The 27925-nt window shown below is 55.0% G+C and overlaps 2 protein-coding genes across 5 annotated transcripts in view; one reads left to right on the forward strand and one right to left on the reverse strand.

The window, feature by feature from the left end:
- The first annotated feature begins 205 nt into the window (after positions 1-205).
- Positions 206-8252, forward strand: Slc48a1 (solute carrier family 48 member 1). Its single transcript, XM_032885727.1, has 3 exons — positions 206-460; positions 6360-6527; positions 7056-8252. The coding sequence occupies exons 1-3, from the start codon at positions 325-327 to the stop codon at positions 7190-7192; spliced, it is 441 nt and encodes a 146-aa protein (XP_032741618.1). The 5' UTR covers positions 206-324; the 3' UTR covers positions 7193-8252.
- An 882-nt stretch (positions 8253-9134) lies between these two features.
- Positions 9135-27925, reverse strand: part of Hdac7 (histone deacetylase 7) — a 38344-nt gene continuing 19553 nt past the window's right edge. The window contains exons 2-25 of one of the 4 annotated variants that reach the window (XM_032885704.1): positions 26908-27097; positions 26722-26812; positions 26316-26427; positions 25494-25609; positions 24907-25032; positions 24456-24547; positions 24136-24246; positions 23831-24011; positions 23445-23641; positions 23059-23232; positions 21905-22106; positions 18713-18846; positions 18460-18580; positions 18103-18152; positions 16731-16838; positions 16053-16108; positions 15849-15936; positions 14585-14704; positions 14298-14395; positions 13181-13299; positions 12424-12557; positions 12077-12161; positions 10362-10497; positions 9135-10175 (exon numbers count right to left, since the gene is read on the reverse strand). In XM_032885704.1, coding sequence (XP_032741595.1) covers positions 10130-10175; positions 10362-10497; positions 12077-12161; positions 12424-12557; positions 13181-13299; positions 14298-14395; positions 14585-14704; positions 15849-15936; positions 16053-16108; positions 16731-16838; positions 18103-18152; positions 18460-18580; positions 18713-18846; positions 21905-22106; positions 23059-23232; positions 23445-23641; positions 23831-24011; positions 24136-24246; positions 24456-24547; positions 24907-25032; positions 25494-25609; positions 26316-26427; positions 26722-26812; positions 26908-27051 — 2841 coding nt within the window. In that variant the 5' untranslated portion in view covers positions 27052-27097 and the 3' untranslated portion in view covers positions 9135-10129. Of the gene's footprint in view, positions 10176-10361; positions 10498-12076; positions 12162-12423; positions 12558-13180; positions 13300-14297; positions 14396-14584; positions 14705-15848; positions 15937-16052; positions 16109-16730; positions 16839-18102; positions 18153-18459; positions 18581-18712; positions 18847-21904; positions 22107-23058; positions 23254-23444; positions 23642-23830; positions 24012-24135; positions 24247-24455; positions 24548-24906; positions 25033-25493; positions 25610-26315; positions 26428-26721; positions 26813-26907; positions 27098-27925 lie in introns of those variants that run through there. The other 3 variants (XM_032885697.1, XM_032885711.1, XM_032885717.1) reach the window with 3 other exon arrangements.

Below are 27925 nucleotides of genomic sequence, written 5' to 3' on the forward strand. Positions count from 1 at the left end.
ACTCATATATAAAATATATTTTTTTCAAGTGATCATTGTAGCTGGCGCGGGTAAAAGACCGCCAAGGACCCAGTAGGTAGGTGGAGGTCTGGGGATGAGCCCAGGACGCTGCCCTTCCACCAGGGGTCGCCGGCCTTTGCAAAGCCGCGTTGTCGGGAGCGGCCTCCGGCCGGGGAGGGCGCTGTGCCGGCGGCACCGGGGGCGGGCTGGGGGCGGAGCGCCGGGCGGCAGCAGCTCTGGCTCGGGCTCGGGCTGGGGCTGGGGCTTGGGCTCCAGCTCGGGCCCTGCACCTGTGAGTCGGTGGCGCTGCTCCTCCGCTGCCCCATGGCCCCGACCCGGCTGCAGCTCGGCGTCCGCGCCGCCTACTCGGGCTTCAGCTCGTTGGCCGGCTTCTCCATCTTCTTCGTCTGGACGGTGGTCTACCGACAACCGGGGACTGCGGCGATGGGGGGTCTCGCAGGTATCCCGGGGGGCGCGGGGCGATCGGGGCGGGCTGCGCGCGGCGGCTGGGGTGGCGCTGCCCCGGGGACCGGAGCGTTGTTTACTCCAGAGAGACCAGAGACAGCGCAGGCCCGGGTTCCTGGGCAGTGCCCGGGCCTCTGGGACCTGGTGCCTTCTGAACGTGGCAGGACCTAGGGTGCCCACAGCCCGCCTCTGTGGTTCGCACAGCCCTGCGGCTCCGGGGCTGTCGCGTCCCCGCACCCTGTGAATCTACCCTCCACCCGGTGGCCACTAAAGCGTCCTCTGCGCGCCCGTCCTCTGGCCACCCTCGCTCCCGCAACACACATACTATTTGTGCGGAATTACCGCATCTCTTCTAAGTCGGGTTCGTGGGGAAACCTCATCAGCCAGCCCCCTTCCAGCCCCAGAGCCCTCGGCCGAGACCAGGACACTGCTGTGGACCCTGTGTCACTGGACATTACCTTTACTCCCTTGTCCATCTGCTCTGGTTGGAGCCAGTGGGAATCTGCTAATCCCTGAGGGATCAGGAGGTGGTGAAGGCCCAGCAGTGCGCTGTATCAAATGTGTAGTTTTGGTCATGCTGTTTAACCTCTCTGTATGAAGGCCAAATATATTATCTGTACTTATTAGCATAATTTAATACTTGTCGCTGTGCTAAACAATCTACTCCCCTTACTTCATCCAATCCTTATGGTAATCCTCTGAAGTAACACCATTGTGCCCATTTTACAGTTAGAAAAATCGATCGAGGCTTAGGGTAAATAAATCATTTGTCTAGGGTTGCAACAGCCACGTGATGGCCCAGCCCGGAAAGCCTGGTGGACCCGATTTCTATCCCTAGAACTCAGAAGGATTCAGGTTAGCGTACTAAAAACATTAGAAGTCCTACTGGGAGAACTAACCCCACAGTACGATAGCCACATGAAGTAATATGTATGGGGAGAGTATGTGTGAGGAAAACATTTATAATGCAACGATCTTATTCCATGACTGAAATCCTTGGCCCAAAGATCTATAAATGGAATAAGTCGAAATAATTAATTCATGCTGGGCAGTGGTGGCCCAGGCCTTTAATCCCAGCACTTGGGAGGCAGAGGCAGGTGGATCTCTTGAATTCAAAGGCAGCCTAGTTTTGTTTTTTTGTTTTTTTGTTTTTTTTTCTTTTTTTTTCGGAGCTGGGGACCGAACCCAGGGCCTTGCGCTTGCTAGGCAAGCACTCTACCACTGAGCTAAATCCCCAACCCCGGCAGCCTAGTTTTACAGAGTGAGTTTCAGGACAGACAGGGCTACACAGAGAAACCGTGTCTCCAAACAAAAACAAAAAAACAAAACCAAACAACAACAAAACCAGTTCACTCATTGCCTCTGAGTGCACTGAGTGCCATCCTGAGGTGGAGAGGATGCCAGGTGTGGGGTTTCTGCCTTATCAGAGGGCAAGCACAGTTCCTAAAACTAAGGCATGCCAAGCAAGGGCACTGTGGTCACCATGAAGGTTGGGTTTGATGCTCTGGCTGGGAGTTCTCAAGCCTGTATGGGGGGGGACCACCTGCCCCTCCTGGCATAGCTGGCACCACCGGCCTGTCTGGGCACAGAACCTTTCCCCTCTACTGACCTCTTCCACACTTCCTATTGGCCACCATGCTTCTGGGTTTGGAAGGCACTGACTTGGCCCACGGCTGGATGCTGAGGCTTGAGATAAGCTCTCTGGATGCTGGAGGGAGGGAAGGCTGTGCTGGGGTCATCTGACTGTGTTAAGAGTCAGACCTGTGGGGTTGGGGATTTAGCTCAGTGGTAGAGCGCTTGCCTAGGAAGCGCAAGGCCCTTCGGTCCCCAGCTCCGGGAAAAAAAAAAAAAAAAAAAGTCAGACCTGTGGAAGGAGCTACGTGAGGTGAGGCATGGCAGTGCTTGTTGGGAGGAGGAGAAGCCACTGACAGAGATGCCACTAACTGCCCTCTGGGCACTGTGCTGTGTGCTACTACTGTCCCCTCTCCTAAGCTACGTGTCTGGCTGCTTGTTGCCGGGAGGTGGTGGTCCACGAGGGAGGGAGAGGCAGGTGGGTCTCAAGTTCCAGGACAGCCAGGGCTATACAGACAAAACCTATCTCATCACAACAACTAAGACCTGAGGAAGGGTTCCAGCCACCACAGGGCCTCCCTCTGACCCACTCTCTTCTTGTTCGTTCCTTGATGCCTTTGCCTGACCTGAGGCAGGCTAGCCGGGAAGCTGCCTTCAGAGACAAGCGCTTGGCCGCAGCTAGCTTCGACAGGGACACACATCTCCCAGGTAGTCTGGACGCTGGCAATCAGAGGCGGTTGCGAGGAGCCGAAACTGCTCGGTGGAGATGGCTAGTGGGCATTCTTTCCCGACCCAGCATGGGTTGCGACAGGGGGTCCACGGGCAGTCACCCTCCTTCCTCTTTTGGGGTGGAACGTCAGCAGGTTTTCTGACTTGCAAGCACTCCACTTCTGACTCAGCATTTTGCAGCCCAGAAATTGCTGAGTCACAGGGTCCATCCTAGTGGGTTTTGCCTGTGTTGGTCAACTGTGGCTGTTGGACATGCTGGCTTCTGGAACAGGGTTCGTATGAGTGTCTGGGGGTGGGGACCCACTCTTATCCTGGCAGGAATCTGGGAGGAAGTGACTTTGCAAAAAGGCAGTGCCCTGAAAAAGCATGGGTTAGATGGAGAGGCATCATTGGACCCCCCCCCCCCACGCTTCTTTCTCCCTTCCCTCCCCAGCCCCCCCCCCAGCTCTGCACTGAGAGCCCTAGGTAGCATGCCTACTCTGTGTCTAGAAACCATGGAAAGTGCTTACCCCCCACATCCAAACAGCTCCGTATTCTTCACAATCCAGCTTTGATGGAGAGGCACTCTGGGACCCTGGGTCTCCTTTGTCCTCAGGGCAGAGCGACAGACCTGAGGTGTGTCCTGAGACTCATATGCCAAATGCCTATATTTGCTCTATCGGCTCCCTTGGGTGCCTCCTAGCTCCTCATCCAGCCTAGCAGCTGAAAGTGCTTTCCCTTACCAGGCCTGTGAACCCAGAGCCTAGGCAAGTGTAGCCTTAGAGAAGGCAGAGAGGAACCAGAATGAGATCTGGCTTGCTTCTGCAGCCATTGGTGCTGGGGACTTGTCCACTGTCCATACACTTTATGCAGACCATGCACCTTGGAGCCCTTGAGTATCTCAGGAAAGGGAACAGAGAAAGGCAGGGTATAGCTGCTTCCCACAAGAGTATAGAAGGGGACCAGGGAGGGACACTTCCTCCGTGACCACTTGTGGAGGACGCATCTCTCCAAGGAGGGCCCAGGGGGTGGACAAGGCCTGAGTACAGGGCTGGAGGTGGGTTCAGGGGCATCTGAGCCATCCTCTTCCTTTTCTTCCTGCTCTCAGTACTTCTGGGCCTATGTGGAGGTGAGAGTTTGGGGGAACCCCTGGATCGTGCTGGTGGTCTGAGGTGACTTCCTAGTCTTTACACTTCCTAGTTTAGCGTTGTTTTCTAACCCCGAAATTGCTTGGCCACAGAGGAACTGCTCTGACTTCCTTTCCCCTCCTAAGCTGGATTCCAGAATCTTTAAGTGGGGAAGGATCTTAGAACTCAGTTATTCTACCTGCTGTGTGAGGAGAGAGGACAAGTCTCTGGAAGGAACTGGACTGTCCCCAAATGAAATGCTCAGTGACAAAAGCCCACGTGCTCAGGGGTGGAGCTCAGGGGTGGAGCTCACTGGTAAAGCAAGCCCTGTGTGGAGAGCCCTGGGTTTAATCCTTAGCACCCCTAAGGAGAGAAGCCAACTGACTCCCTGCCTGTGAAAACTTGAGGAGGGACAGGGAGACTTCTGTGGAAGTTGCTGGAATAAAATACAGACCATGGAGGGTGAAGGAGAGATTAGGGTTCTGGCTTCCTCTGGCCTGCTGTGGCTTCTTGCCAAGACAGATGGAGGCATGTCTGTCTTCCTCCACCCAGAGCTCCCGGGTGATGGGAACCCATCCCAAGGAGGAGGGCTGAGGGCCAGTCCGGGCTGAACCGAGAGGATGGGTGATGGGGGCGTCAGACTAGCGGGTAGGGAAAGCAGTGTAGTTAGGTGGTTGGTGGGCTCGTGCCCACGCAGGAGAAACCCAGGATTCCCTGCTTATCCAGACTGGCAGGACCCCAGGGCCCCCTCCTTTTTACCCAGACAGAAAACGGGTGCCTCGGCCCTAAGTTTTCTGGTTTCTGTTATCTGTCCCTGCTTTGTTTTTGCCCCAGTGCGATAATTAAGCTGGTCCCTTGCCACCCGCATCTCCACGCCTCCTACCCAAACAGAGGTTTAAAACATTTTAGGCGTGTCAAGAGCAGAGACGGTTTAACAAACGCCTGGGCTCATTCCCCAGCCTATGAAATAAGATGCTTGGTGGCCGTCCAAGGGTCCCTGTGCCTCCCTCGGTCCCTGCTACACCCTCCTTCCCAGCCAGATAGATGTCTGTCCCTCTGTTTGAGAGGTCACAGCACTTGTGCTATGCCTCTGATGATTCTGGACGGGGGAGCCTGAGGGGCCTGCAACACATGGCTGTACTGAGAGCTTACAGCTGGCTGGCTCTCTTCCTTTATTCTTCCTTTGCTTGGCCCCACTGCCCTGCTCCAAGGCCTTGCCAATGGGATTGGCATTTGCTTCACTCTTTGAGTGGCACCCGCAGGCACTGCCTGGCACGGAGGTTTGCATTGTAGACTATTGTTATGGACGGAGAGCAGCTGGCATCCTGGACGTGCCCACCAGGCCCAGAGGGCATGCCCAGAAGACTCGGGGATGTTAGGCTGCCCTTTACCACACACTGGAAGAATGGTAGGAGACGTAGCCCAAAGCAAATAGGCCACTTGGGTGGTGGGTGGCCCTGGGGGGCCTCGGGACAGGGGTTCTTTTTTATTTTTATTTTTTTGCAGGACCAGTATAGAGTTTAGTTGTTGAGTTGAGAAGAGCCCTGGTGTCCAAGAGATCAGCTGCAGGCTCCAGGGCCCAGAGGGTGTGGTCCGTAGGGAGCAGGCGGAGGTAGAGTGTAGGAGAAGGCCTGCTTCGCCACTTCTATGGCTTCGGATAGGCATCAGGAAGTCCGTATGTAAAGTTCTCAGAGTGAAACTCCAAACAAATCCTGTTTAGGGAGATTCTATCTGTGGACATGTGCGTATTAGAAACTAAAACGGATACCCTTTTACGCATTTAGAAGAAATATTTAACCATAGTTTGGTTTTATTTGTTTTGGATTTTGAAGACAGGCCTCTCTGTGTAGTCCTGGATGTCCTAGAGCTTGCTCTGTAGACCAGGCTGGCCTGGAATCCTAAGATCCACCCTCCTCTGCCTCCCGAGGGCTGGGAGGTGTGAGCCACCACTGCCTGGCTGACACAGTATTTCCAAGTCGGATGCAGTGGCCCTCGCTTTTAATCCGAGCATTTGGGAGGCAGAGGCAGGCGGATCTCTGAAATTGAGGTCAGCCTGGTCTACAGAGCAAGTTCCAGGACAGCCAGAGCTACAAAGAGAAATCCTGTCTGGAAAAAACAGAACGAGGAAAGAAAGACCCCGTTTCTCTCAAAAGAAGTGGAGGTTGGGGTGGGGAGGGGAGGAGGAAGAGAAAGAACAAAGGGGTATCGAAAATAGAATAAGAGAGAACATCGTGGTTTTGTTTTCCATGTCTCTTTAATGCCGGGCGTTCTGGAAAGCAGCAAGAGTCTCACGCCCCCACGTTCAAGTGGTGACGTCACACCTCACAGATATCACGTCACGGTCACGAGGGCCAGCCCTGACGTCCCTGGGCAGGTAGATCCGGCCCTAGCGGACCTCACAGGCCCTAGATTGGTGCCACTGGGCTAGATGCCAGGTGACACGGCAGGCAGGTGCCTGGGTCCTGCTGACTGAGTCTGTCTCCGCAGGTGTCCTGGCCCTGTGGGTCTTGGTGACTCACGTGATGTACATGCAGGATTACTGGAGGACCTGGCTCAGAGGCCTACGTGGCTTCTTCTTCGTGGGTGCTCTCTTCTCCGCAGTCTCCTTTTCCGCCTTCTGCACCTTCCTGACGTTGGCCATCACCCAGCACCAGAGTGAGGACCGTCCGGGGAAAGGAGGAAGGGAGAGGGCCTAGCAACTTAGCTATTCTAGGGACTGGATGGATTGCTTGACCTTCCCTGCCTGGGTTCCTTACTGTTAAAATGGGGGGAATGAGAGCCCCCATCTCCTCAGGGGCAGGAAGTGTTGGGTCCTTTCATCTCTGCCTAGCTTCAGGAGGGCAGCGCCCCCTGCTGGTAGTGGTGGTGGTAAGCACTATCAGAGGCGGTCTCCTGTGTGAGGATGGTTGGAAGGCGGCCTGGGTGTGTGCCACAGAAGCACAGTGTGGGTGGTACAGACCTGCTGCTCAACTCTGACCTCCTTTCATGACCTCAGCTTTGTGACCAAACATGCAGTGTTACTCTAAGCCCGCACTGCACGCCCGCCTGCCTCTCGATGGCATTGGTTCAGAGGTCAGGGGGCTGGAAGGATATGCAGTGGGAAGAAGGAGGTCCTGGCCTGGTGGTTGGCTGTGGTGCTATGGGCAGATCTCTCAAGTTACCGTCTGTCGCTTTCCCCTGCAGGTTTCAAAGACCCGAACAGCTTCTACCTCTCCTGTGTCTGGAGTTTCATTTCCTTCAAGTGGGCCTTTCTACTCAGCCTCTACGCCCACCGCTACCGGGCTGACTTCGCTGACATCAGCATCCTCAGTGATTTCTAACCCAGGGAATGAGGTCACCACGGCCTGGGGGCCCTCGGGAGCTGGACTCAGTTTCTGAGTCATTAAGGGAGCTCGCCCCAACCCCTGGGGACTCCAGAACCATGGCAGAGTATATGGGTCAGTTCTGTTTCCCAGGAATCTGTCTGGGCCCCTTTGGGGGAAGGCATAGAGCTGTTAAAGAGGAACTGCCAATACGCCCATTAGCCTGGCTACAGGGCAGCTTAGACCTTTCCAAATGGATCTATTTTCTTAGCACTCCGAGGGATCTTTGTAAGCAAGGCCATGACAATGAATTCAATGGGTAGGGTTGGAACTGTGGCCAGTGGCAGGGGCTGGGACAGGTTTCCTTGCTACCCCAGACTTCATTGAAGCTGTGTGTGTGGAGGCATCAAAGGTCTGGTCAGGTGAGGGACTTCTAGCAGAGATCTCCATCCCAGCTCCCTCACCCTGTTGTCCTCAAGGGTCGGGCAGCTAAGTCCATTGGTCCTTAGGGAAGTGGCAGTTGGCTCTTCCCCTGAGCAGCATAGTTGAACAGAAGCCAGTGTCTGTCCCTTCTACCTTCCCATCCAGAGTTTCCCATGAGGGTGCTAGTGCCAGTCAACCATTCCCGTGTGTCACACGTGCACACATGACCACGTACACCAGAGCAGGACCCCTCAGATGAGGCTAGACTTTGAGGACCACAGGAAACACACCCCTGCACCTAGAAGGGCTTTGGGATAGGGGGCAACCTGGTGGGGACCTCCCCATCTGTACTGAGGCCCCAGCCTTACATCTCCCCTGCCCCTCACTGCACAAGACCACCCTGACCGTGAGGACCTTCTCCCTGCACCAGACCCCACCTTTGACCTTTCACCTTCTCTCTCCCCCCGAAGGAGCTCTTCTGAGTGGACATGGGCCCAAAGCCTTACCTAAGTGGAGAGGGAGGGCAGGGGCTGCTACATGTCTCCTTCTATGGTAGGTCACCATTTTGCACATCTACTATCCCACCTGGGCACTGCCCCCAGCTCTCTGCCTTACCTGTGTCACTAACGGAAATACAGCGGCCATTTTAACCAGCCTCAGGGTGCTTCATTGGGAGTGGGGGTCTTGAGAGGGGACAAGAGTGGGCAAGATGGGGGGGGGTGCTCTAACTATCTGGTCATCTCCCTAAGTTTGCAGCTACTGGGCAGCCCCTCCCCCATCTCTGGTCCCTCTTGGTATGTGGAGACTAGCACAGGTCCCCTTTGCTCTCTGAGCTCTGCCCAGCCAGGGTTAGGATGCCCACAGACCCACCATCCCTGCAGATTCTAGCCCCACACTCTAAGCCAAGACAGACAGAAAAGGAAATCTTCTTGTTTTCCACCCCAGCCAATTGCTTGGGGCTCCAAGGTACCTGGTGACAAGGATGTGCAGATTCAGAACCAGAAAGACAGAAGCTAGCACCTCCCTCCCAGGCTGGGTACACTTGTCCTGGCCTGTGTCTTGCCTCACCTGTCCTTCACAGTATATGCCCAAAATGTCATTCAGAGCAGGAAGGGACAAGGAATGGTGTCTCCTTCTAGAGCCTCCTACTGGAAGACGCCCCTACTGATACAGGAGGCACAGACTTTACTGATCTCCCGGCTAGGACTTAAGCCCAGGTGTGTCTGCTTCATGACCTTCTGGGGGTGTCTTGGCAAACTGAGTCTGAGAACTTGATCCCAAATCGCACGGGGCCCAATGTGTAGGGCTCAGCCTGAGGCCATCTCCTTTTTCTCTTGGGTTGGCGAGCATATATTTGGAGTGGTTTCTTCCCGCATGAGGTAGCCATGGAAGGAGAAGGGACTAGACAATCCTAGTTAGGCCCTGACTTGTCCTTTTTCCCAGCCCATCGCAGGGTGATGGGTGAACACCCACCCACTGACGATGTCCAAACATCTGGGAGGCGTTCTCACAAGGACTTTAACACAAATAAAACATATATTGTTTGGAAGGTTTTTTTTTTCCACTTTTTTTTTTCTTTTTTACAAAAACATGCATACATACACAAGGTATGGTGGGGTTGGGGGGAAGACGCGCACACATACACACTCTTGCACGCACGCACTCACGCACACACATACACACAAATACTCTTTCTTGGTCCCAGGCCTAGACCTCAAAAGCCTTGAAGACTTCTGGGGTGACCTCCCCTCCCCCATGTCTGTCTACTCTCCCACCTTCCTATCCCTCAGCCAAGCTAGTCCTGTGTGGGGCAGCAGTCAGAGCTGAGGGGTGGGGGAACCCCGGAAACAGAAGGCTCATACTGGGGGCGGTGACCAGGCATCCCTGGGATTGTGTTGTGCTTTTGAAGGGAGATGAAGGTTTGGCACCATTGGGTAGGAGACACAGGACTCAAGAGAGCGCCTGTCTGCTGCACCGGGGCACTGAGATGGTCCACAGAGGGTGGCTTCTGGCTGGACAGTGACTGTATGGGAGGCTTGCAGGTGACTACTCACAGGGAGAGAGCAGCTCAGAATGGCTCTCAGAGCCCAGTGCTACCCGAAAGGCATCTGAGGAAGCAGGCGAGAGGAAACTCTCGGCTCCTCCTATTCCTCCAGCCCTTCAGAACCTGGGAAAGGCCACCCCGGCTGAGGCCACGTTAAGAATAGTGGTTATGGATGGGCCCACCTGAGCCAGTCCCCCTCTGTGCCGTCCTGAGGGATGGAGGCCACAGCTAGGGGCCTGGACACCAGAAGGCCTAATCTGTTCAGGAAGAGCCCAGCTGGGCCCTGGCGCCCAGCCTGCCTCCTCCCAGAGTCCTCCCTCACCCCCATCCCAGACCCAGTGGTCTTCTCAAGTTCCTTGGGATAGCCGTCAGGGTAGGCTGTGCTCTGGACCTGACTACCTGCCCAGGGGAATCTCTGAAGACCCAGGAGCAGGGCTGACAACAGTGACGAGGAGAGCCACGTCTGCAGGCTGATCTGTTCTGAGACCCTAGAGGTTCATGGGTTCTTCCTCTTCCATCAGCTCCTTCGAGGGCCTGGGAGTGGGACAAGGGTGGGATGTTGGGGGAGCCACACAGGTCTGTGGACAGGCCCTGGTGGGGTTACCGTCCTCGTTCCGCTGTAAAGGCCTGAGACGGATTAGCTGCATGAGCGTCTGGGGTCCTCAAGGTGGGAGGATCCAAGGAGATCGGAAAGCCATGGGCCTGGGGATCTGGCATTACCTGTCTTCAGCCAGGATGCCCACGGAAAGGGACGCCAGTGCAGTCACGGCTTCCACTTCTGCATCAGCTCCCGGCACCCTGGGCAGCCAGGGGTCTGGACAGGAGGCCAAGCGCTGCATGCAGCCCCAGTATTTCCCTAGGACAAGAAGCTGGGTCAGTTGGGGAAGACGAACTGAGTTATGTCCTAGACCAATACCAAGGCTGGGGGACTCGGGCCCAGAGCCCAAGAATAGTGGCCACACCATCAGCTTGGGGGTCAGCCTTGCTCCTGCCCTCACCTCTCCAGCAAAGCACCCTCTCACAACACACTCCTTCCCTAGAGCCCTGAGCCACAGAGCAGACTCAATATGGCTAAGAGGCCAGCTCCACAGATAACTAAAACCCTCTCCCATCCTCCTTAGCTAAAATTCCACTCTAGAGGGCTGGGGAGATGGCTGAGCAGTTAAGAGCACTGGCCGCTCTTCCAGGGGACCTGGGTTTGACTCTCAGCAGCGACTTGGTAGCTTACAACTCTATCAGACGCTGGTCCCAGAGATCTGATGCCCTCTTCTGGCCGATAATGGTATGGCGCACACACATGGTGCACAGACAAAATACCCGTACGCATAAAAAATAATTTAAAAAGATAAAGAAAACCAGGTATGGTGGCACACATGTTTAATCCCAGCACTCAGGAGGCTGTGGGAGTTCAAGGCCATGGTCTACAGAGTGAGCCCCAGGACAGCCAGGGATACAGAGAAAGACCCTGTCTCCAAAAAGCCAAAAATAAGGGGTCACTCCATAGGTGTGTGGATCCCAAAAGCGCCAGGAGGGTCACTTGTCCTACATCCCGGATTATGTCAAGGTTTGCTCATATGCCTGTGTCTTAGCTCCCCAGAGCATAGGGCCCCCCACATGTGGCCTCCACCCTGCCCAGCCTACCCCTAGGAGCCAGGCATGCTAACGACTGCCTGCAGTTCCAGCAGGCAGAAGCTGAGGTGGGAGGGTCACACGCTGAAAGACAGCCCAGAGACCGAGTATCAAACCAAACCAAACAACTAAGGAGCTGGGGCTGTAGCCCAACAGGAGGGTAAATGCCTAGAGAGTCCCCGGTTCAATCCCCGGTGCTGAAAATGGGGGTAAGAGAACCAGGACGCAGAAAAGGGGCAAGCATCCTCACAGCCACCTCTGGTCCATGGGACAAGCATCATCCTGCTATGTTGACACAATGAGAAACAAAGACCAGCTCAGGGCAGAACCTGGCCCATAAGAGGTTCCACAGTCAGCTCTATCTGCGGTTCTCTGGCTCCCCAACCAAGCCCCGGATATCTTCAAAGTGGTTATAGTCTGAGACCCAGGTAGGCCCTTCACACAGTTTTCTAGTCCCTGTGACCAGCACTGAAGAGGTTAAACGGAGCCCTTTTGGCGAGCAAGGCCTGAGGGGTGCTGTCAGCCCCCCTGATCCAAGACTATACCCAGAGATGAGAGGCCAGCCCTTGCCACAGGAAGCCGCTGTTTTGTTCAAGGTGTGTCCAGCTAGAGGGCTAAGTTATTCAGTCATGGGGATATGCCCCCCATTACTCCTGAGGTGGTGGTACCTAGGAATCCTGTTCGACACTGTCAGTGTGCATCTGACCTGGCTGGCACGGCAATCTCTGAGACCCTTGCCCCAGGATGGTGGGCCCTCGAGGCTCTCCCAAGTTTGGACCCAGCAAGTGTCCCAGGGAAAAACTCACTGTGCACCCTGACCACGGCTTCCAGAGAGCGGATGGCATTGAGGTTGGGTTTCTGTTTCCAGCTTTCTTGTGAAAGGGGATCCACCTGCAGAAACAATCCATCAGGCACCCCAGACTCAGCTTGCACAAACAGGCATGACCTGTTGGCTTGCTCTACGAGGTCAGAGGACACCCGCCCTAGAGCTGACCTGGCGAGGTTCCCACTGTCCCACCTACCAAACACTACCAAAAGAGGACAGTCCTATCCCTATCCCTTCCCATCTTGTCTACCCTGTTGTCCCACAGCTGTGAGAGCCAGGCCCATCTGCACCGTTGAAATGTAACTAGCTGGGGGACCGGGGGTTTACCTTGTTGCCCAGAAGAGCTGCCACACAGGCCTCAGAGGCATCACAGATGGCTGTGAGGTCATGGCCGCCCTCCAAGGCCAACACCACCGCACCTCCTGCCAAGCTCATTAGCTGCTGTGTCATGTACCCAAAGCCTAGACGGTTAAGGTGAGAGAGAGTAGGGGGCTGGAGGAGAGGCGGACCCATTTCCCACCTCTACCATTTCCCCTTTGCAACTTCCTTTATGGACAGTGTCTCAAAGACTAGATCCCCATGCCAAACCCATCCGTACGTTTCATCCTATGCTTTGAGCAGCTAAGGGTCTTCCATGCAAGGTCCCACAGCCAGAAGGCGGCAGGGCTGAGACTTGAATCCCAGCATCACCGCCGTCAGCCCAAGTCTCTCTCACTGGACCCGCAACTACCTCTTTGTCCCCAGGCCCTGGGGCATGGTGGACTGCACCAACAGATCCATTCTGGGAACAACGTCAATCTTCTAACTTCCTCCCTCGGAAGCTCAGTCTGGAGACCGGGCTTCTACCACTGGGCTTCCATCTGGCAGACCTAAGTCTCCAGGGGTCTGACCTAGGACCTGATCCTGAGAAGCAGGTCTGGGCCATGAGGCTGTGGTAGCCTCCAGCACTGCTCCATACCTTACAACATGTAGCCCTGGACCGTGGCCACTGCCTCCTGCCCCTTGCATTTTGGCAGTGCATTCCTGTCCTCCACCCGGCCTGGTTTATTCCTCACAATTGCCCCACAGCTGAGGTCCCCCTTACATTTGGCAGAAACATGGTAGCCGCCCAGCGGGGCTGGATGACCCTCTGCAGCGTCAAACCCAGCGGACACCAGGACCAGGTCTGGAGCAAACTCGCGGGCAATGGGCATCACCACTATCCTAAAGTTGCAAGGAGAGGCGTCATCAACCCGGCCCAACCCATGGTGCAGGCCAGCCCATGCTAGCCCCTCCTGCCAACTTTGCTGAGGACCCCGGCCCGTAGGACACCAAGAAGCACAGTGTCCTAATGGGATTAGTGCTTCACCCTGCCTGTGGCTCTGCTTCCCCAGCCTTGGACTGAGCCGTACGGAGAATTTAACGAGCAACAGGCAGGATGAAGGCAGAGACATCAAGGACGGGACAAAGAAGTGTGGGTTGCAAGCACAGTGTGTGCTTCACACAGCCAGCTACACGGACGGGGCCTGCTCTGCTCACTCAGCCCTGGGGACTGAAAACGGCCAGCACTTTGGCTGGAACTGAGCACACTCTATGTAGAGCTGACCTGGGCCACTTGCTGCCTGAGAGCAATCAACTGGGACTAGACCCTCTGGTCCGGGGCTGCCAAACTCCATTCTTCCTCTTCCTCCCCGTCTGCCCCTGACCCCAACACTGGTGTCCATTTCGTCATTTAAGCCCAGCACAGATGCCAGGAAGTCCCACTCGGGGCTCCTGCAGAGTTAATGTTCACGGAGAGAACCTCCAGAAAAGGACTAACATCTAATTCTAGGGTTCCGCTTTCCTAAACAGATGTGGGGACCTGGGGTGAAGGAGACAAGGGCTCCTTTCGAGAGCTCAAAGCTCTTTCCAGGGCAGTTTCCTAAAGTAAACCCATCCTCCATGTGGACAGCATGGGAGGACATCAAGTGTCTGCTCTCGCCGGTGACCCATCGGCTCCAGGCAGCCCTCTTTGACTAACTGTGGCAGTTTTGATCTGCACAAAGGTCCTCGAGACGTATGACTCTGACTCTCTCGTTCCTGTCCCGCCAAACACACACCTTTTGGCTATTGTTTTTGGTTTTGTATTTTTGTTTTCTTTGTTTTTCAAGACAGGGTTTCTGGGTGTCACCCAGGCTATCTGGAAACGCATTGTGGCTTCCTCTAGACCCCAGAGGACTTACCTGAAAGCAGCCAGGTACTCAGGATCCCCCATGGGTGGATCCAAGCCCCCAGCCCAAGCCACATTGACGTTGAAGCCCTCGCCACTGCCGGTTCCCACCTAGAAAATGGGACGCAAGGCAGACGTGAGGAGGACGGAGTCCCAAGCTCATCCAACGTCTTCACTTTCCAGATAGGGAGGCTGGGGCTCAGAAAGGAGATGCCACTTGCTCAGGGCCACACAGGACGGGCAGAGAGAGCCAGGGTGAAAGTCAATGGACCGGAAGATACGGACCCAACAGGCACTTACCTCATCCACGGCCCCGCTGCCTGGGAAGAAGTTGCCATCGTCATGGCGATGAAGGGATATGTAGAGCACCCTGGGGTCCTGATAGAAAGTCTGCTGTGTGCCGTTGCCATGGTGAACATCCTGTACAGTACAGAGGGCAGTGGGAAAGGTAAATCCAGAAGCAGGAAGATGAAGGTAAGGCCATGCTGGAAGGATTTGAAGGTCAGTAACTACGCCGAGCACTGAGACTCTAGACTGGTGGGGTCAGGAAACTACAATGTCTGGGCTCACATGACTTGAGTTGCCCCAGGTAATGTCTGGCAGTGGTTCCCCCATCTACATACTATCCTGTGACAGGGTCTCACTACGTGGCCAGGGACTCACCATGTAGACCAGAGTGGCCTGGACTCATTATGTAGACCAGGCTGGATTTGGGCTCACAGAGACCCACCTGCCTGACTCCAAAGTACTGGGAATTAAAGGCTTGTGCAAACATACCTAGCAAAGACACTCTCTCTCCATAGGCGTGTGTATGCGTGTATGTGCGTGTGTGGGGAGGGGGCAGCGGTATAAATTACCTCTGTATGGACACAGGCTTCTCACTGGGTCTTGCACAGACATGAGGCAGTGATCAAGCTTAAAGGGACCCAGACGCAGTCCTCTGGGAAGTACGGGGTGCTGCCTGCCCTCAACTCACCAGACCACACATAGGTCCAAAAGTGAAAAACTCCCCTAGGGCTCTCAGCATCTATTTATAAATGTCCCTTTCACATCTGTCCATGCAGAGGACACCCAGCTTGATGGTTAGAGCCAGGGGCCCCAGAGCTAAATGACCAGCCCTCCAATCTTGGTCTCCCATCTCACGAGGTGAGTGACTAGTCACGGTCGCGATCTCTGTAGGTGCGTTCCTCATCTGTGAAATGGGCTACAGTCAGGGCTGTGAATGGGCTACTCTTGGTGTCTGGATATGACTGATGACCTACTGGTCTTAGATATTACTGCGGGGGCTACTCTGTGGAGGGGAAATGGCTTGCTCTGCCCAAAAGAAGCCAACAGAGGTTAAAGACAGTAAATGAACTCCCACCCTCCACAGGAGCATACACTGTACACACCTGCCTCCCGGCAGTTCTATGATTTGGGTGCTGCGTTCACCCAGATTTTAGTAAGGCAGAGGCTAATGGCAAACTCAGACATGCAGCCACATCGTCAGTGGCAGGCTCAGGGTTCTGCAGAGTTCTCAGGGTTCATCAAGTCTGGCTCTGATGTTAGAGCAGCCAGGACCTACCCAGTCGACAATGAGGATCTTGCTGGCTTTGCCGTGTTGCTGCAGCTGTCGGCAGGCGATGGCCACGGAGTTGAAGAAGCAAAAGCCCCTGGAGGAAGGAGAAAGGGTCCTGCCAGCCCATCCTCCTGCTACTCCGCCTCCAGGAGGGCTTCGGAGGGCTGCCTCCACCTCATGCCACATGGGTCCACCCCGCTAATGGCTTACATGGCTGTAGAATGATCTGCATGGTGTCCTGGAGGCCGCACCACAGCAAAGCCATTCTGAAAGGGGAGGAGAAGCATTTATCAGTTCAGTAGCCATCTCAGTCCTCGGCCGAGAGCCTGCTTCCCACAGTCCTCATCTGCCCGAGAGCCTGCTTCCCATCCCAGCGGCCTTCTCTAAGGATTAAAAGGCAGGGGCGGGGCGGCAGCGTGCACCATTGAGACGTCCAGACCTCTCCCCCTCCACACTGCTGTCATCACTTATGGGCTGCACTTGAGCACAGCACCCTCCCTGGTAGCTCTGGCTGTCATCACAGTGACACCTATTAACTACTAGAGAAAACCACGTGCCCGGCCCTGTGCCCAGTACGTCACAGATACTCCATTTGCTCCTCGAGGCATCCCTAGAGCACAAGACATCATCGCCCTCCCCAATTGACAGACAAGAAAGCAAAGCTTAGTGAATTAAACAACCCAAGTTCTGTGGCCGTACTCGGTAGGGCTGGGATTTTCAAATCAGGACGACCAACCGCCTTACCTTGCTTCCAGCCCCGATTTCCCTTTCAAAACCCAGAGGCAACCCCCACAAGCAATGGGAAGTCGAACGCTTGGAGTGTGGACTCACTTCCATCACCCCGGCACCAACGATTTAGCCTACTGGCCTTTCATCTAAAGTTCTTACCTTTAGCTCTCGGGAAGCGACTTTGAAGGCAAGGTCGGTGACGCTGCCTGCAGCCCAGCGGGCTGCATTGGAGGAATGCAGCTCATTCCAGATGGTGTCAGTATCTACCTGTGGGGGCCAGGGTCAGGACTGCATCATCCTGTGCTTTCCGTAGGTGCCGGGGTCCAGTGAGGCAGTACCCACCCCATGGCCAGGACCCCAGGGGCAGGGAGCTGGGCAGACAAAGCTGCCTCCCCAGTGCCCCACCGCCCAAAGGCAAGGCCTCCTGTGTCCCCCAGTCCCGGGAGAACTTCTTCCCAGTGTAAGTCCCAGCACCAGCTCGAGTGTGGCCAGCACTCTGCCTCCCCAGTCAGGGGAGGGGGCATGGCGTTACCTGGGCGGGATTGGGGTTTGGGCCGGGAGGGGTTTTAAGCCCCAGCTGACTCTGCTGACCCTGCGGGACGGTCGGAGCTGGAGGGGCCGTCTGCACCACTGTCTTCCACTCGGGGCCCCTAGCCCAGGCTGGGAGGCCCCCCAAACCCAGTCCCTGGGCCTCAAGGCTAGGGAGGGGCCGGGGGGCGTGATGGGGAGATGGGAAGGGCGAGGCGGACGGAGAGAGGCGAGGAAGGCAGAAAGAGTCGCAAGAGGCTGGAGAGAGAGAGAGACAGAGGACAGAAAGGGAGAGGAGGGAGGAGAAAACAGAAGCAACAACAGTTGGAAAAACCAGAAAGTGGCAAGAAATGGGGAGTTGTGAACAGGGCACTGGCTGGCTCCCCAACAGCCCCCTTAACAGCTCCCGCTTGCTCTCCTGGGCTCCGCCTCCACCTCACTGCCACACGCCTAGCCTGGCACCACAACGATGGGAGAGCCATGTCAGAGGCAGCAGAAAGACCCCCCCAGCAGGCGATGCGGAGGCAAGCAAAGCTAGAGGGTTGGAAATCCGTGTCCTGGATCGGGAGGTCCTACACCTCTCAGTACATGGGAGGTACCCCACAGCTCCGCACGAGGTCTGGAGGTCGAGTAAGGCACACCTCGAGTCTCCGAGAGAGGCCCACTCCTGGGCAGGCAGAGCTGCCAACTCTGAGAGCCAGTGTGGAATGGCCAATGCTTGACCCCTGGGGTCTATCAAAGGGGCAGTGTCTAGCCTACCTCGAGCCTCACTCAACACCTACCAAATACCTTCTAACTGAGAGGCCCTGGGCTCCACACTCACTGGGACACACCTATCACAAGGTGCTTCCAGATAGAAGACCAGAAAGGGAAAGGCCCTGCCTTCCCGACTCTGGCAGAACCACAAGTCTCAGGTGGCAGAGGGGTGGCAGTGGGCCGAGAGAACCGAACGAAGGCTGAAAGGCCTTGGCAATGCCCACTCGAGATCTCTAGGCATACTTACCCCAACCCCGCCACAGGGTAGCATCACAAACGTCCGCTGGGCCAGGAGTCCTGTGGGGAAAGGCCCAGGTCACATGAGTAAGGAACACGGATGCTCTAAGATAGTTATGCAGGGAGAGGCAGTACAGGGAGATGTGGAGGTGGAGGTGGGCAGCGGGGACGGGGAGGACTACGGAGGTATGGACCGCGGAGGGGTGATGACAGGGGGTACGGGGATTGCAGGCAAGGGGATACGGCAACCGGCATGGGAATATCCAGGAAGCTGAAGGGGTTCAGCTGGGCCAAGAGCACACAAGTGGGAGAGATGGGCAAACTTGGGGCGACTCAGGGTCAGATGTCATCTGTCTCCCTTCCCTACCTGTAAGCTTCCCGTTATCCAGTTTGAGGCGGCTGAGTGGGTTCGTGCCGTAGAGGAGCACGTGCCTTTCAGAGTGGACTGACTGCAGCTCCTCTAGGGAAGCCTTTCGGCCTCGGAGACACTGAGAAAGAGCCCACAGAGCTCCTAAGGCTTGCTCACCCACGCCCAGGCCACCACCAGATCACCCACTCTCCCATCCCTTGCTCGCCCTAAGGCGTCCCACATCCTATTTTGCATAGTCCCACCTCCTCACCTCACACTGGCTGCGGAGACCCCGTTCCTGCAGCCGGGACCAGATGCTCTGGATGCGGCCTGCGTGCTCGGGATGCTTGCTGTTGTCTCCACAGGAACATTGGTGTTTGAGCATCACCGAGTCATAGACCAGCCCTGCAAGAAGCAGACGCCAGGGCTGGAACGCCAGGGAGACCTCCGCCGTGGCTACAGATGGAGACCAGCCCACAGCCAGGGAGCCAGACATGCGTACGTCCTTTGCTGCCTTTTCCAGGCGCGTGAACGTCTGCGTTTCCTTTCCAGCCCTTCTGTGAAGAGCTATGTTTCCCTATGCACAGGCTTAAATGCTTCAGATAACCTGATATCCACACCAGGCCAGTGCCTGCCGCACGGCCGCTGCACATTGCCTTCTGGGTACTCTTACTCCTCACAAGGCCCAACGCACCTCCTATGCCTTTGAGAGTTCATGCCCTAAACCCAGAGAGACTTAACACAGGACATCTCTGTAGTGGGTTGACCTGCTTACCTCAAAGAGAGCCCACTTATAAGACACTGAGGGACCCCGCCCCCAGTTAATTCTGATTGGTAAATAAAGACATCAGCAGCCAATAGCTGGGGAGAAGAGACAAAGGTGGGATTGAGTTTTCGTGGGCTTTGAGAGATTACTAGGAGCAGCCTCGGAAGAAGACCGCACAGGAGGGGGAAGGAGAGCCGCCATAGGCTAAGGGCCAAGAAAACGTGGCCCAGAGGGCTACCCAACTGGGTTAAGAGCAGACAAGATGGAACATAGAAATTAGTTAAGTAGTAACTCGGAGTTATCGGTAGGAAAATGGATTCTAACAACATGGATAGTCAGTTATTGTGCTAAGACATATTAAAATATAAAGGCTGTGTCTGTGTCTGTGTCTTTCATCCGGGAACATAAATGGCTAAAGGCGGGGAGAAACCCCCCGCATTGGGATTTTTAAATATTTATTACTACACATCTCCCTCTGGGTGTCACAAAGCCAGGGGCTCCCAACACGGAGAGAAAAAACAATTCCAGGGCAACCTAAAGACTGGGAGAAGGAATCCCACAGTCGCTGGCCACGTGGTCAGTCTCCCAAATGCACTGGAAAACACTCAGAAAACTATTTTACCTTGAAAACAATATGCAAACAGCATGAAAACGATTTGCATAGCATCCACATCCTATTAGGTATTAAAAGCAAAACAGACATGATTTAAATATGTGGGAAGATATGCATAGGTTAAACGCAAGCACTGTGGTGCTTTACATGGGGAATTTGAGCATCTGTGGTTTTCATAGGTTTACAAGATAGTGTTGAGGTCCCAGAATTAACCCTTTGGGGTATTAGGAACTGTATTTCAGTCTGCCCCAAGGGAAGTCTCCAGAACCCAACCTTATACACACACACTGCTGCTGGAAGAGTCTGTGTCTGTGTATCTCATCTCAGAGACTTTTAGAATGCTCACACTGTTTGACCCAGAAATTCTACTCCTTAAGTGACCCGGGAGAGATAACCCCAGGCCAAAGTAAAAACTTAAAGACCGAGTGTGGTGGTGCACACCTTTGATCCCAGCACTTGGGAGGGAGAGGTGGGTGGATCACAGGCTCGAAAGTTGCAGGCCAGCCAAGACCTCATAATGAGAGTCTATCTCAAAAACAAATGAAAAAAATTAAAATTAAAGCCTAGTGAGTCATGCCTTAGATCACAGCACTCCAGAGGCAGAGGCAAACTCTGTGAGTTTGAAGCCACCCTGGTCTACAGAGGGAGTTCCAAGGACAGCCAGGGCTACATAGAAAAAGCCTGTCTTGTTAAGCCAAAACAACAACAACAACAACAACAGAAACAAAACCTAAAAAAAACAAACAAAACAAAACCAAGGAAAACTAATAACAACAAAGAACAAAAACAAGAGAAAGAAATTAAAATTAAAACCAAAAATGTTTAAACACCCAACTATTTTTTTTTCTTTTCTTTTTTTCGGAGCTGGGGACCGAACCCAGGGCCTTGTGCTTGCTAGTCAAGCGCTCAAGCGCTCTACCACTGAGCTAAATCCCCAACCCCTAAACACCCAACTATTAAGAATTAAAGTAAGGGGTTAAAGATTTAGCTCAGCGGTAGAGCGCTTGCCTAGTGAGCGCAAGGCCCTGGGTTCGGTCACCAGCTGCGGGGGGAAAAAAAAGAAAAGAAAAAAAAAGAATTAAAGTTAACACTGAGTTGGGCATGGTGACTTTATCCCCGTGACCCTAGCACTTGGGAATCTATGAGAAAAACAGCTACAAGTTCAAAGCTGGCCTGGGACGGCCGGCCTGTCTTAAAAAGCTAAACTTAAAAAAAGAAGAAGAAAAGATAAAACTCGAGAATCTCGGTTTTAAGGGTTCAAGAATTTTTGTAGTAAGATGCCGTGTGATAAGACAGAGGACACAGCTGGTAATAGCAGCCTGGAGACCAAACAGTTGCCCAGCATAAGCAATACTCTAAGTCTGATTCCTAGCACTATTAAAAAAAAAGAAATTTGGGGTTGGGGATTTAGCTCAGTGGTAGAGCGCTTGCCTAGCATGCACAAGGCCCTGGGTTCGGTCCCCAACTCCGAAAAAAAAAAAAAAAAAGAAATTTAAATCAATCAATCAAAAAAAAAAAAATTCAGTCAAGCCGGGTGCAAAATACAGCTTCCTGTCTGTGACGTTAGGCAGGTACGATAGCTAGCTAAAACCGAGAAGGAAGTACAGAGTTTAGGGCAGTGAGATACTTGGTGATTCCCTTATTCTTTTATTATTTATAATATAATATTTATTATATTATTATTAATTATTATTATTATTTTCTTGTATTTCTCCAATGTTTGACATACTCTTGAGCTCCTCTGACAAGCACAGCAGTAGTAAGTAACGTTCTTGGTTTTTCTTGGCTTTTGCTTTTGTGTTTGCTTTTGTTTTAAAAGGGCTGGTCGCAGTGGGAGACTCAAATTCCTGTCCTGGCCCCGACTGCCCGCTTTGTCCTTTAACGAAAAGCTAGTCACTGTCAACTTAGGTTTCTTAAATCCTGATGGATCTGCAGGCTTCATGGGCCCCATAAAGTTCAAAGAAAATGGAAGTAATGCTCTTTGGCCCCTGGAACTGTCCCGAAAGGCAGTTCACAGACGTGGACTCCAGCCCCGGTCACCTCCTTTTCTTTCTGCCTTCCTCGAAGTCCCTCTCTGGTCTTACCTGTGGCAGGTGCCTCTGAGCTGTTGAGGACTTGGGTCTGACAGGTGGGCTCTGGGCTCAGCAGGGAGACAGGTGCGGCTGGGGAAGACTGGGTTCTGGACAGGGGCCGGTGTCCAATCTGGGCCAGAGGTAGCAGCACAGAGTCCCCGGGGCTTCCCTGGGAGAGCCGCCCAGCAAGATGCTGCTGCTCCCAGAGTGGCACCTGAAGGAAACATGACCACAGGCTCCATTTTCTCGGATTTGGCCACCTGCTTTTACCCAAGGTGTAGGGACCCTCCGGATAGACTCCTTTTCTAGAGAAATTCCAGAAGTGAGTTCTTTGACCTTCCTGAAGCCTCGTACTCAGACTGAGGCTCCGACCTCACAAGAACTTCTTGGGCCCAGAGTCTATTGTCAGAGATCACCTCTTATAGGACTATGCCACTAACCACAAGCGACTGCTTGAGACGCTAAATGCGTGCGGACCGTCACCACCGAGTGCTGCCGCTGGTGGAATCCCATTGCATTTCCCAATTCATAGAGTCCCAAGCCTCTATGAATTTGCAAGGGGGAATCAAGTCACACAACATGATTAGGTAAGTCTTCACTGAAAAGGTTTGCTATCCTTGTAAAAGGGACCTTTGAGCAGAGGCCTGTTACAGATGCTCCTTCCTTCACAGCCTCCAGAACATATCCCCTCCCCCGCCCAACACACACCTCGCTTTCACCCTTTCAGTCTTCAGAGCTTCAAGGTGACCACTATCTGCCTTTCAAGGCATCTTGCGTGTCTAGCTCTGCTGCAGTGGTCGGGCAAATGAACACTGCCTCGACCCCCATACTATTAATATACTATACTTAGATTAAGGCAAGGGACCTGCTGCTCTCCCACGTCTTGCCCCAGCGACCTTTGGATACAAGAGAGCCAGCTGCAGAAAGAAGTGTGAAGACGGAGTATGTGTGGTTTGTGAAAGGCCAAGAAGCAGGTACGGGGTCTACTTGAGAAAGCAGGCGGGCTGCTGGAGTACAGGCATACGCATGCGCGCACCTGCACGCGCGCATGCGCATCAGCATCTTGGCGTGGGTCTTGATTTCCTATCCCCTTTCCTTCCCCATCCTATGCCAAGTCCCAAGCCTTCTGACTGAACATTCTTCAGGGTCTTTGGGCACAGCCGTACCTGTTGGTGTTGCTGCAGAGAAACGGGCCCTCTGCCCTCAGGAGGCCCACGGCCTGACTCCCTATGTTCCAGGCCATCATTCGCCATAGGTCCCACTCCCCCACCATCTGTCTCTAGGTCCTCAGCCGAGGGTATCTGCCGCAGTCGGGGCTTCTCACTGGGCTTGGCAGGCCTCTGGGGAGGGGAGATGGCTGTCTGAGAAGGGGAATAGAGAGGAGCGTGGGTGGCAGGTAGAGGGTTGGAAAAGGCTACATTCACCTCGCTAGGTCTCTGGCAGCCATTTCTCTAGCCCTCCAGGCCCTTCTTCTGCCTAAGTACCCTTCTTTCAGTCCACAGGGGGCTCAGTTAGGCATGCCTTAGCACCACCCAGATCCGGTTCCCCTCACCTTGATCAGCTGGACATGAGGTTTGAGCCGATCCTGGCGGGGCTGGAGGGGGCCCAGCAGAGGGGAGGCAGTGGCGCTGGGGGGCAGGGGCTCTGAGCGGGTCCGGTTAAGTGGCCGATGGAGGCCTGACCCAGAGAGCCGCTCGGTGGTCAGTAAGGGCTGGGCAAAGTGGAAGGGCAAGGGCCCGAGCCCGGGCACTGGAAAGAATGAAATGGATGTAAGGAAGGAACCCTGGGAGCCACGGAAGGAGACAGGGCATCAAGTGGAGGTAAGACTTGGCAAGGAGATATAGACAGTGAGGGATTGGAAGATGGGGTTTTCCCAGAGCTCGGCCCCTTGTGGGGTGCATAAATTCTGCCCATTCTGGGAGAAGCAGCAAGACTCACCAGTCCACAGTGGGGTATGAGAGACTGAGGGATCCAGCAGGAGAATGGGCTGCAGGCGAGAGGGTAAGGTGCCCCCAGCCTCTGGCTCCAAACCATGGTGCAGGAAGAGGGGAGCATGGGGGTTCCCTAGGACAGGACCCCGAGGGCCCAAAGTTGAATGGGTCCTGCGGTCACCATCAGCCTGAAAGAAAGGTAAAGTCAGAGTTGGAGAGGATTCCGGGAGAGGAAGATGAAGGTGTAACAGGACACAGGCAGGAAAGAGGCCAAGAAGCACGGAGCGGGGGCAGGGTGCCCCAGCCACTCACCCTGGCAGGGGCAGGCAGCCCCAGTGTGATTGCGGGCAGCAAGGACACTGTCGGCAAAGCGAACGGGGCCAAAGAAGTCTCCTGCAGCCGCAGCCGCTGGCCCAAGAGCGCCTGCCATGGGGAGCAGGGTGACGGGTCACCAGTCCTGGAACTCTACCTCTGGTATGCCGTCCCCAGAACACCCAAGAGGTCCTGCTAGAGACTGCCCAGCCCCTGAAGCCTCAGGCCAGCCAGGCCACTTGCGGGGGGGGGTTGGGGGGGGGGGGGAGGCTGAGACTCAGAACTGCCCCAAGAGAACCCAGTGCCCAACAAGGCCTTACCTCTGAGCCCAGAGCAGGGTTAGGGCCATGCTCGCTGTCATTGGGGGAGCTGCACCCTGACGCAGGTGTGCTGCTACTACTGGGGGAGGAATCTGAGGGCAGAGGAAAAAGGAAGGCACGGTCAGGGGTCAGGAATGGCCGGCCCTGGGCAGGACTCCGAGTTACAGCTCCTTTCTTTCTGTGTGTACTACTGTCTTCTTCCTGGGGGTCTAGAAAGCTGCCGACCGGCACAGCACCTCTGCGAAGTCATTTCATGCAGCTCTCACTTCCCCAGCAAATGTTAACTCTGGAGACTCTCACAGGGTTAGGTTTTCGCCTCAACTCGCCCTCCCGCAGACAGGTGTGTGAGACGCCCCAGGTACAAAGTCAGCAATCCCACGTGGGAGGAACCCGGCCAGAAGAAGGGACCACAGCGTGGAGGGGACTCCTGAGCCCCTCGCTGGGCTCTTACCTCCAAGAGTCTCAGCAGGCCTCCTCCGAAGACTGGGTGGGGCGCTCTCCTTCCTGAGCAGGGGATTCTTACGCCTCTCCAGGGATTTCTTGGGTTTGTAGCGCAGCTTCAGGTTCGGCTCAGACACTGCGGGGGAGGGGGAGAGAGTGCGGGGCGCGGGGCGGGGGCGGGGGGACAGGAGGATGCGGGGGAGGGACTAGTGTCACTCTGAGGATAGGCCAGCCACCCTTCTCTACCTCTCCCTCTACTCTCTCTTTCCGTTTTTTGAGGCAGAGTCTCACGATGTAGACCAGGATGACCTCAAACTCACAGAGATCCACCTGCCTCTGCCTACTGAGTGCTGCACTACCATGCCGGGCCTCTTCTGTGCCCTTTAACACCCCTCCTCTATGGGTTAAAGAGAGAAAAGGCAAAGCCAGTGTGTGTGTGTGTGTGTGTGTGTGTGTGTGTGTGTGTGTGTGTGTGTGTGTGTGTGTGTGTGTAACAAGCAGTGTGCCAACTGTCCCAAACCCCCAACCCCATACTCCTGATCTAAATCTGAAGCCCTTTGTTTAAGCCCCTCCGAGGTCTCTATCTGCCCAGCTCACCTGTTTTACGCAGGGGAAAATGTTCCGGGGGTTCAGTGGGCAGGCTGGGAACAGGAGGCAGGAAGCTGCTAAGCACGGAGCGGGCAGCACCCTCTGTGTCCAAGGGCTCAAGAGTTCTGTGGGGTGAGTGTCAAGGCTACTTCAGAAGCCTAGGATGCCCGAGGCCCTGCAATCTCTCTCCGCACAGGTGCTTTCCTAAGCCTGCCTGCCACTAACAGAGCTGGGCAGTGTGGAGCCAGCATGACAGGACTCATCTCCAGGTGGCAGTAGTGGGTCACCACGCTAAAGGTATTAAGCCCAAGCCTTGGCGCTTAGGGCTCCTGGGAGACCCGGTGCCACCTGTGCCAGGAGCCTTCTTAGGAACCAGAGTTTCTGTGCATGTGAAGGGCCTCAGGTGAGATGTAGGGAGAAAACTGAAGGGGAGAGGAGGGCAGGTGTGGGTTGAGGGGGATTGGAGAGATTATATTCAGGCACAGAGTAAGAAAAAGGTGATGGGCGTGGAGAAGGAGAGGAGCCATATGCACACTCACAGGTGCACACCCACAGGTGCACACTCACAGGTACCTCACAGGTGCACACTCACAGGTGCACACCCACAGGTGCCATACTCGCAGGTGCACACTCACAGGTGCACACTCACAGGTGCACACCCACAGGTGCATACCCACAGGTGCACACTCACAGGTGCATACCCACAGGTGCACACTCACAGGTGCACACTCACAGGTGCATACCCACAGGTGCATACCCACAAGTACACACCCACAGGTGAGTATGTAGGAAAGAGGGGGTACAAAAAGGACCTGAGGGACAGCGAGCTACCTGTAGGGGATACTGGGGCTGCTGGGATGGACTGTTCTCTCAAGGGCTGCCTGCTGTTTCTTCAGGATCACTTCAGCCAGTTTCTGCTTGACCACACTGCTGGCTACGGCACCTGTGGAGCAGAGAAATGGGAAGGCTGGCAACGGGTGGATAGAAAGCCTCTTGGGTACATTCTCTGCAAATTGCCAGGGCCACATTTTCAGTACACTATGTCTCAGGGACTCCTCAGGCAAGAAAGCTAGCTAACCCTGAGGCCCCATCCCTCCTGTGAAGCCTCTAGACACTCCCACACCTACCTCTGTTCAGAGGCAGAGTCAACAGAGGGCATCCAAGTAAATGGTGCCCTTCCCACTCATCCCTCCCAGATGCCCAGACAGAGAAGAGGGGAGACGAGCCCCATTCTTACTTCGCTTGCTCTTGTCTTTATTGAGAAGTTGCCGAAGTTCTTGCTCCTGCTGTGCCCCCTGCAGCTCCGGCAGCGGCGGGTCCATGGAGAGCTGTGGACAGAGCTGGCAGCTCAGGAGGGGCAGGAGAAAAGGACAGAGCTAAGGTCTAGGGAGGCTGGGGTGTGTCAGCGGACTTCTGTCTTTACCCTCATGGGCTCAGCTGAGCGCTGTTGCTGTTGCAAGCCTGCAAGGAAGAGATGGCGGTGCAGGCGCTGGGGGTGCTGCAGGGTCAGCAGTGCAGGCTCTGGTGGCGGCTCCACTGTGGGCCTTTGGCCCACTCGCAGGTCCATGGGCTGGGGCTGAGAGCCTGGTGTGTCTGGCTGGAGGGCAGGGCAGCCTGGGGACAGACAGCAGAGTCAGGTGAAAGTAGTCTGTAGGAACTTGGTCACAGACTACTGAATCCTCTGGGGCTGATTCAACCTCAGTCAAAATACCCTCGGGGAGTCTCTTCCTCCCTTAGGCCAGTTGGCGAGCTACAGGCGGGAACTGGATTCCACTCTACCTGTGAAAAAGGAGGTCCATAGACCACAGACACGTCCCCTTCTGTCTGCTAATGGCTAGAAAGGGGGCCGTCTGACTGGAAGCATGGTGTCTTCCTCCAGAATGCTTGTCTACAGGCTTGGGGCTAAAGTTTCAAGATTTAATGAAATGGTAGCGTAGTTCTAGGCTCTATACCCTCCTTGCCTTTGTCCTTCTAGGGATATGGTCAGCCCGGCTTAGGGCAGGAGCGATCAGGCAGGCCTACTCGCCTCGGCCCCCGAGTTCATGGGCCTCACACACCCTCAGTGGCCACTCGTGTTCCCATTCTCCGTACCGTTCCGGTCCTGGGTTCCAGACATAGTGCCCAGAGCTCACAATGAGCCCTGGCTGCCCATGTAGGGCCTACTGAACCCTGTTCTCAAGGTTCTCCTCAGCTCACTAGGCCCATGAGATTGTGGTACAGGCTTCTGCTTCTCACTCCAGCCAGCTGTGGACCTGGCAAGGACAGCAGGCTCAGTTGCCTCTTCTCCACTGTCCTCTGCACCCACGCCAGGAGCACCTTGCCAAGACCGTGGGTGCGGGAGCTATTTATAGCTCACCAGCAGGCCAGGGGCTGTGCCAGCATAGCCAGCAGCCAAGCTAAGCGGCCAGGGATGCTGGGATGCTGGGAGGTGGGGCTGCTTC

Source organism: Rattus rattus, chromosome 1 (assembly GCF_011064425.1).
Source record: "Rattus rattus isolate New Zealand chromosome 1, Rrattus_CSIRO_v1, whole genome shotgun sequence".
Classification (NCBI taxonomy): domain Eukaryota; kingdom Metazoa; phylum Chordata; class Mammalia; order Rodentia; family Muridae; genus Rattus; species Rattus rattus.

Bases quoted from the DNA above. Each gene is read 5' to 3' on its own strand.
- Slc48a1 (XM_032885727.1), top strand. From the start codon at position 325: ATGGCCCCGACCCGGCTGCAGCTCGGCGTCCGCGCCGCCTACTCGGGC. The intron at 461-6,359 runs GTATCCCGGGGG...CTGTCTCCGCAG, and splicing joins GGCGATGGGGGGTCTCGCAG to GTGTCCTGGCCCTGTGGGTC. The intron at 6,528-7,055 runs GTGAGGACCGTC...TTTCCCCTGCAG, and splicing joins GGCCATCACCCAGCACCAGA to GTTTCAAAGACCCGAACAGC.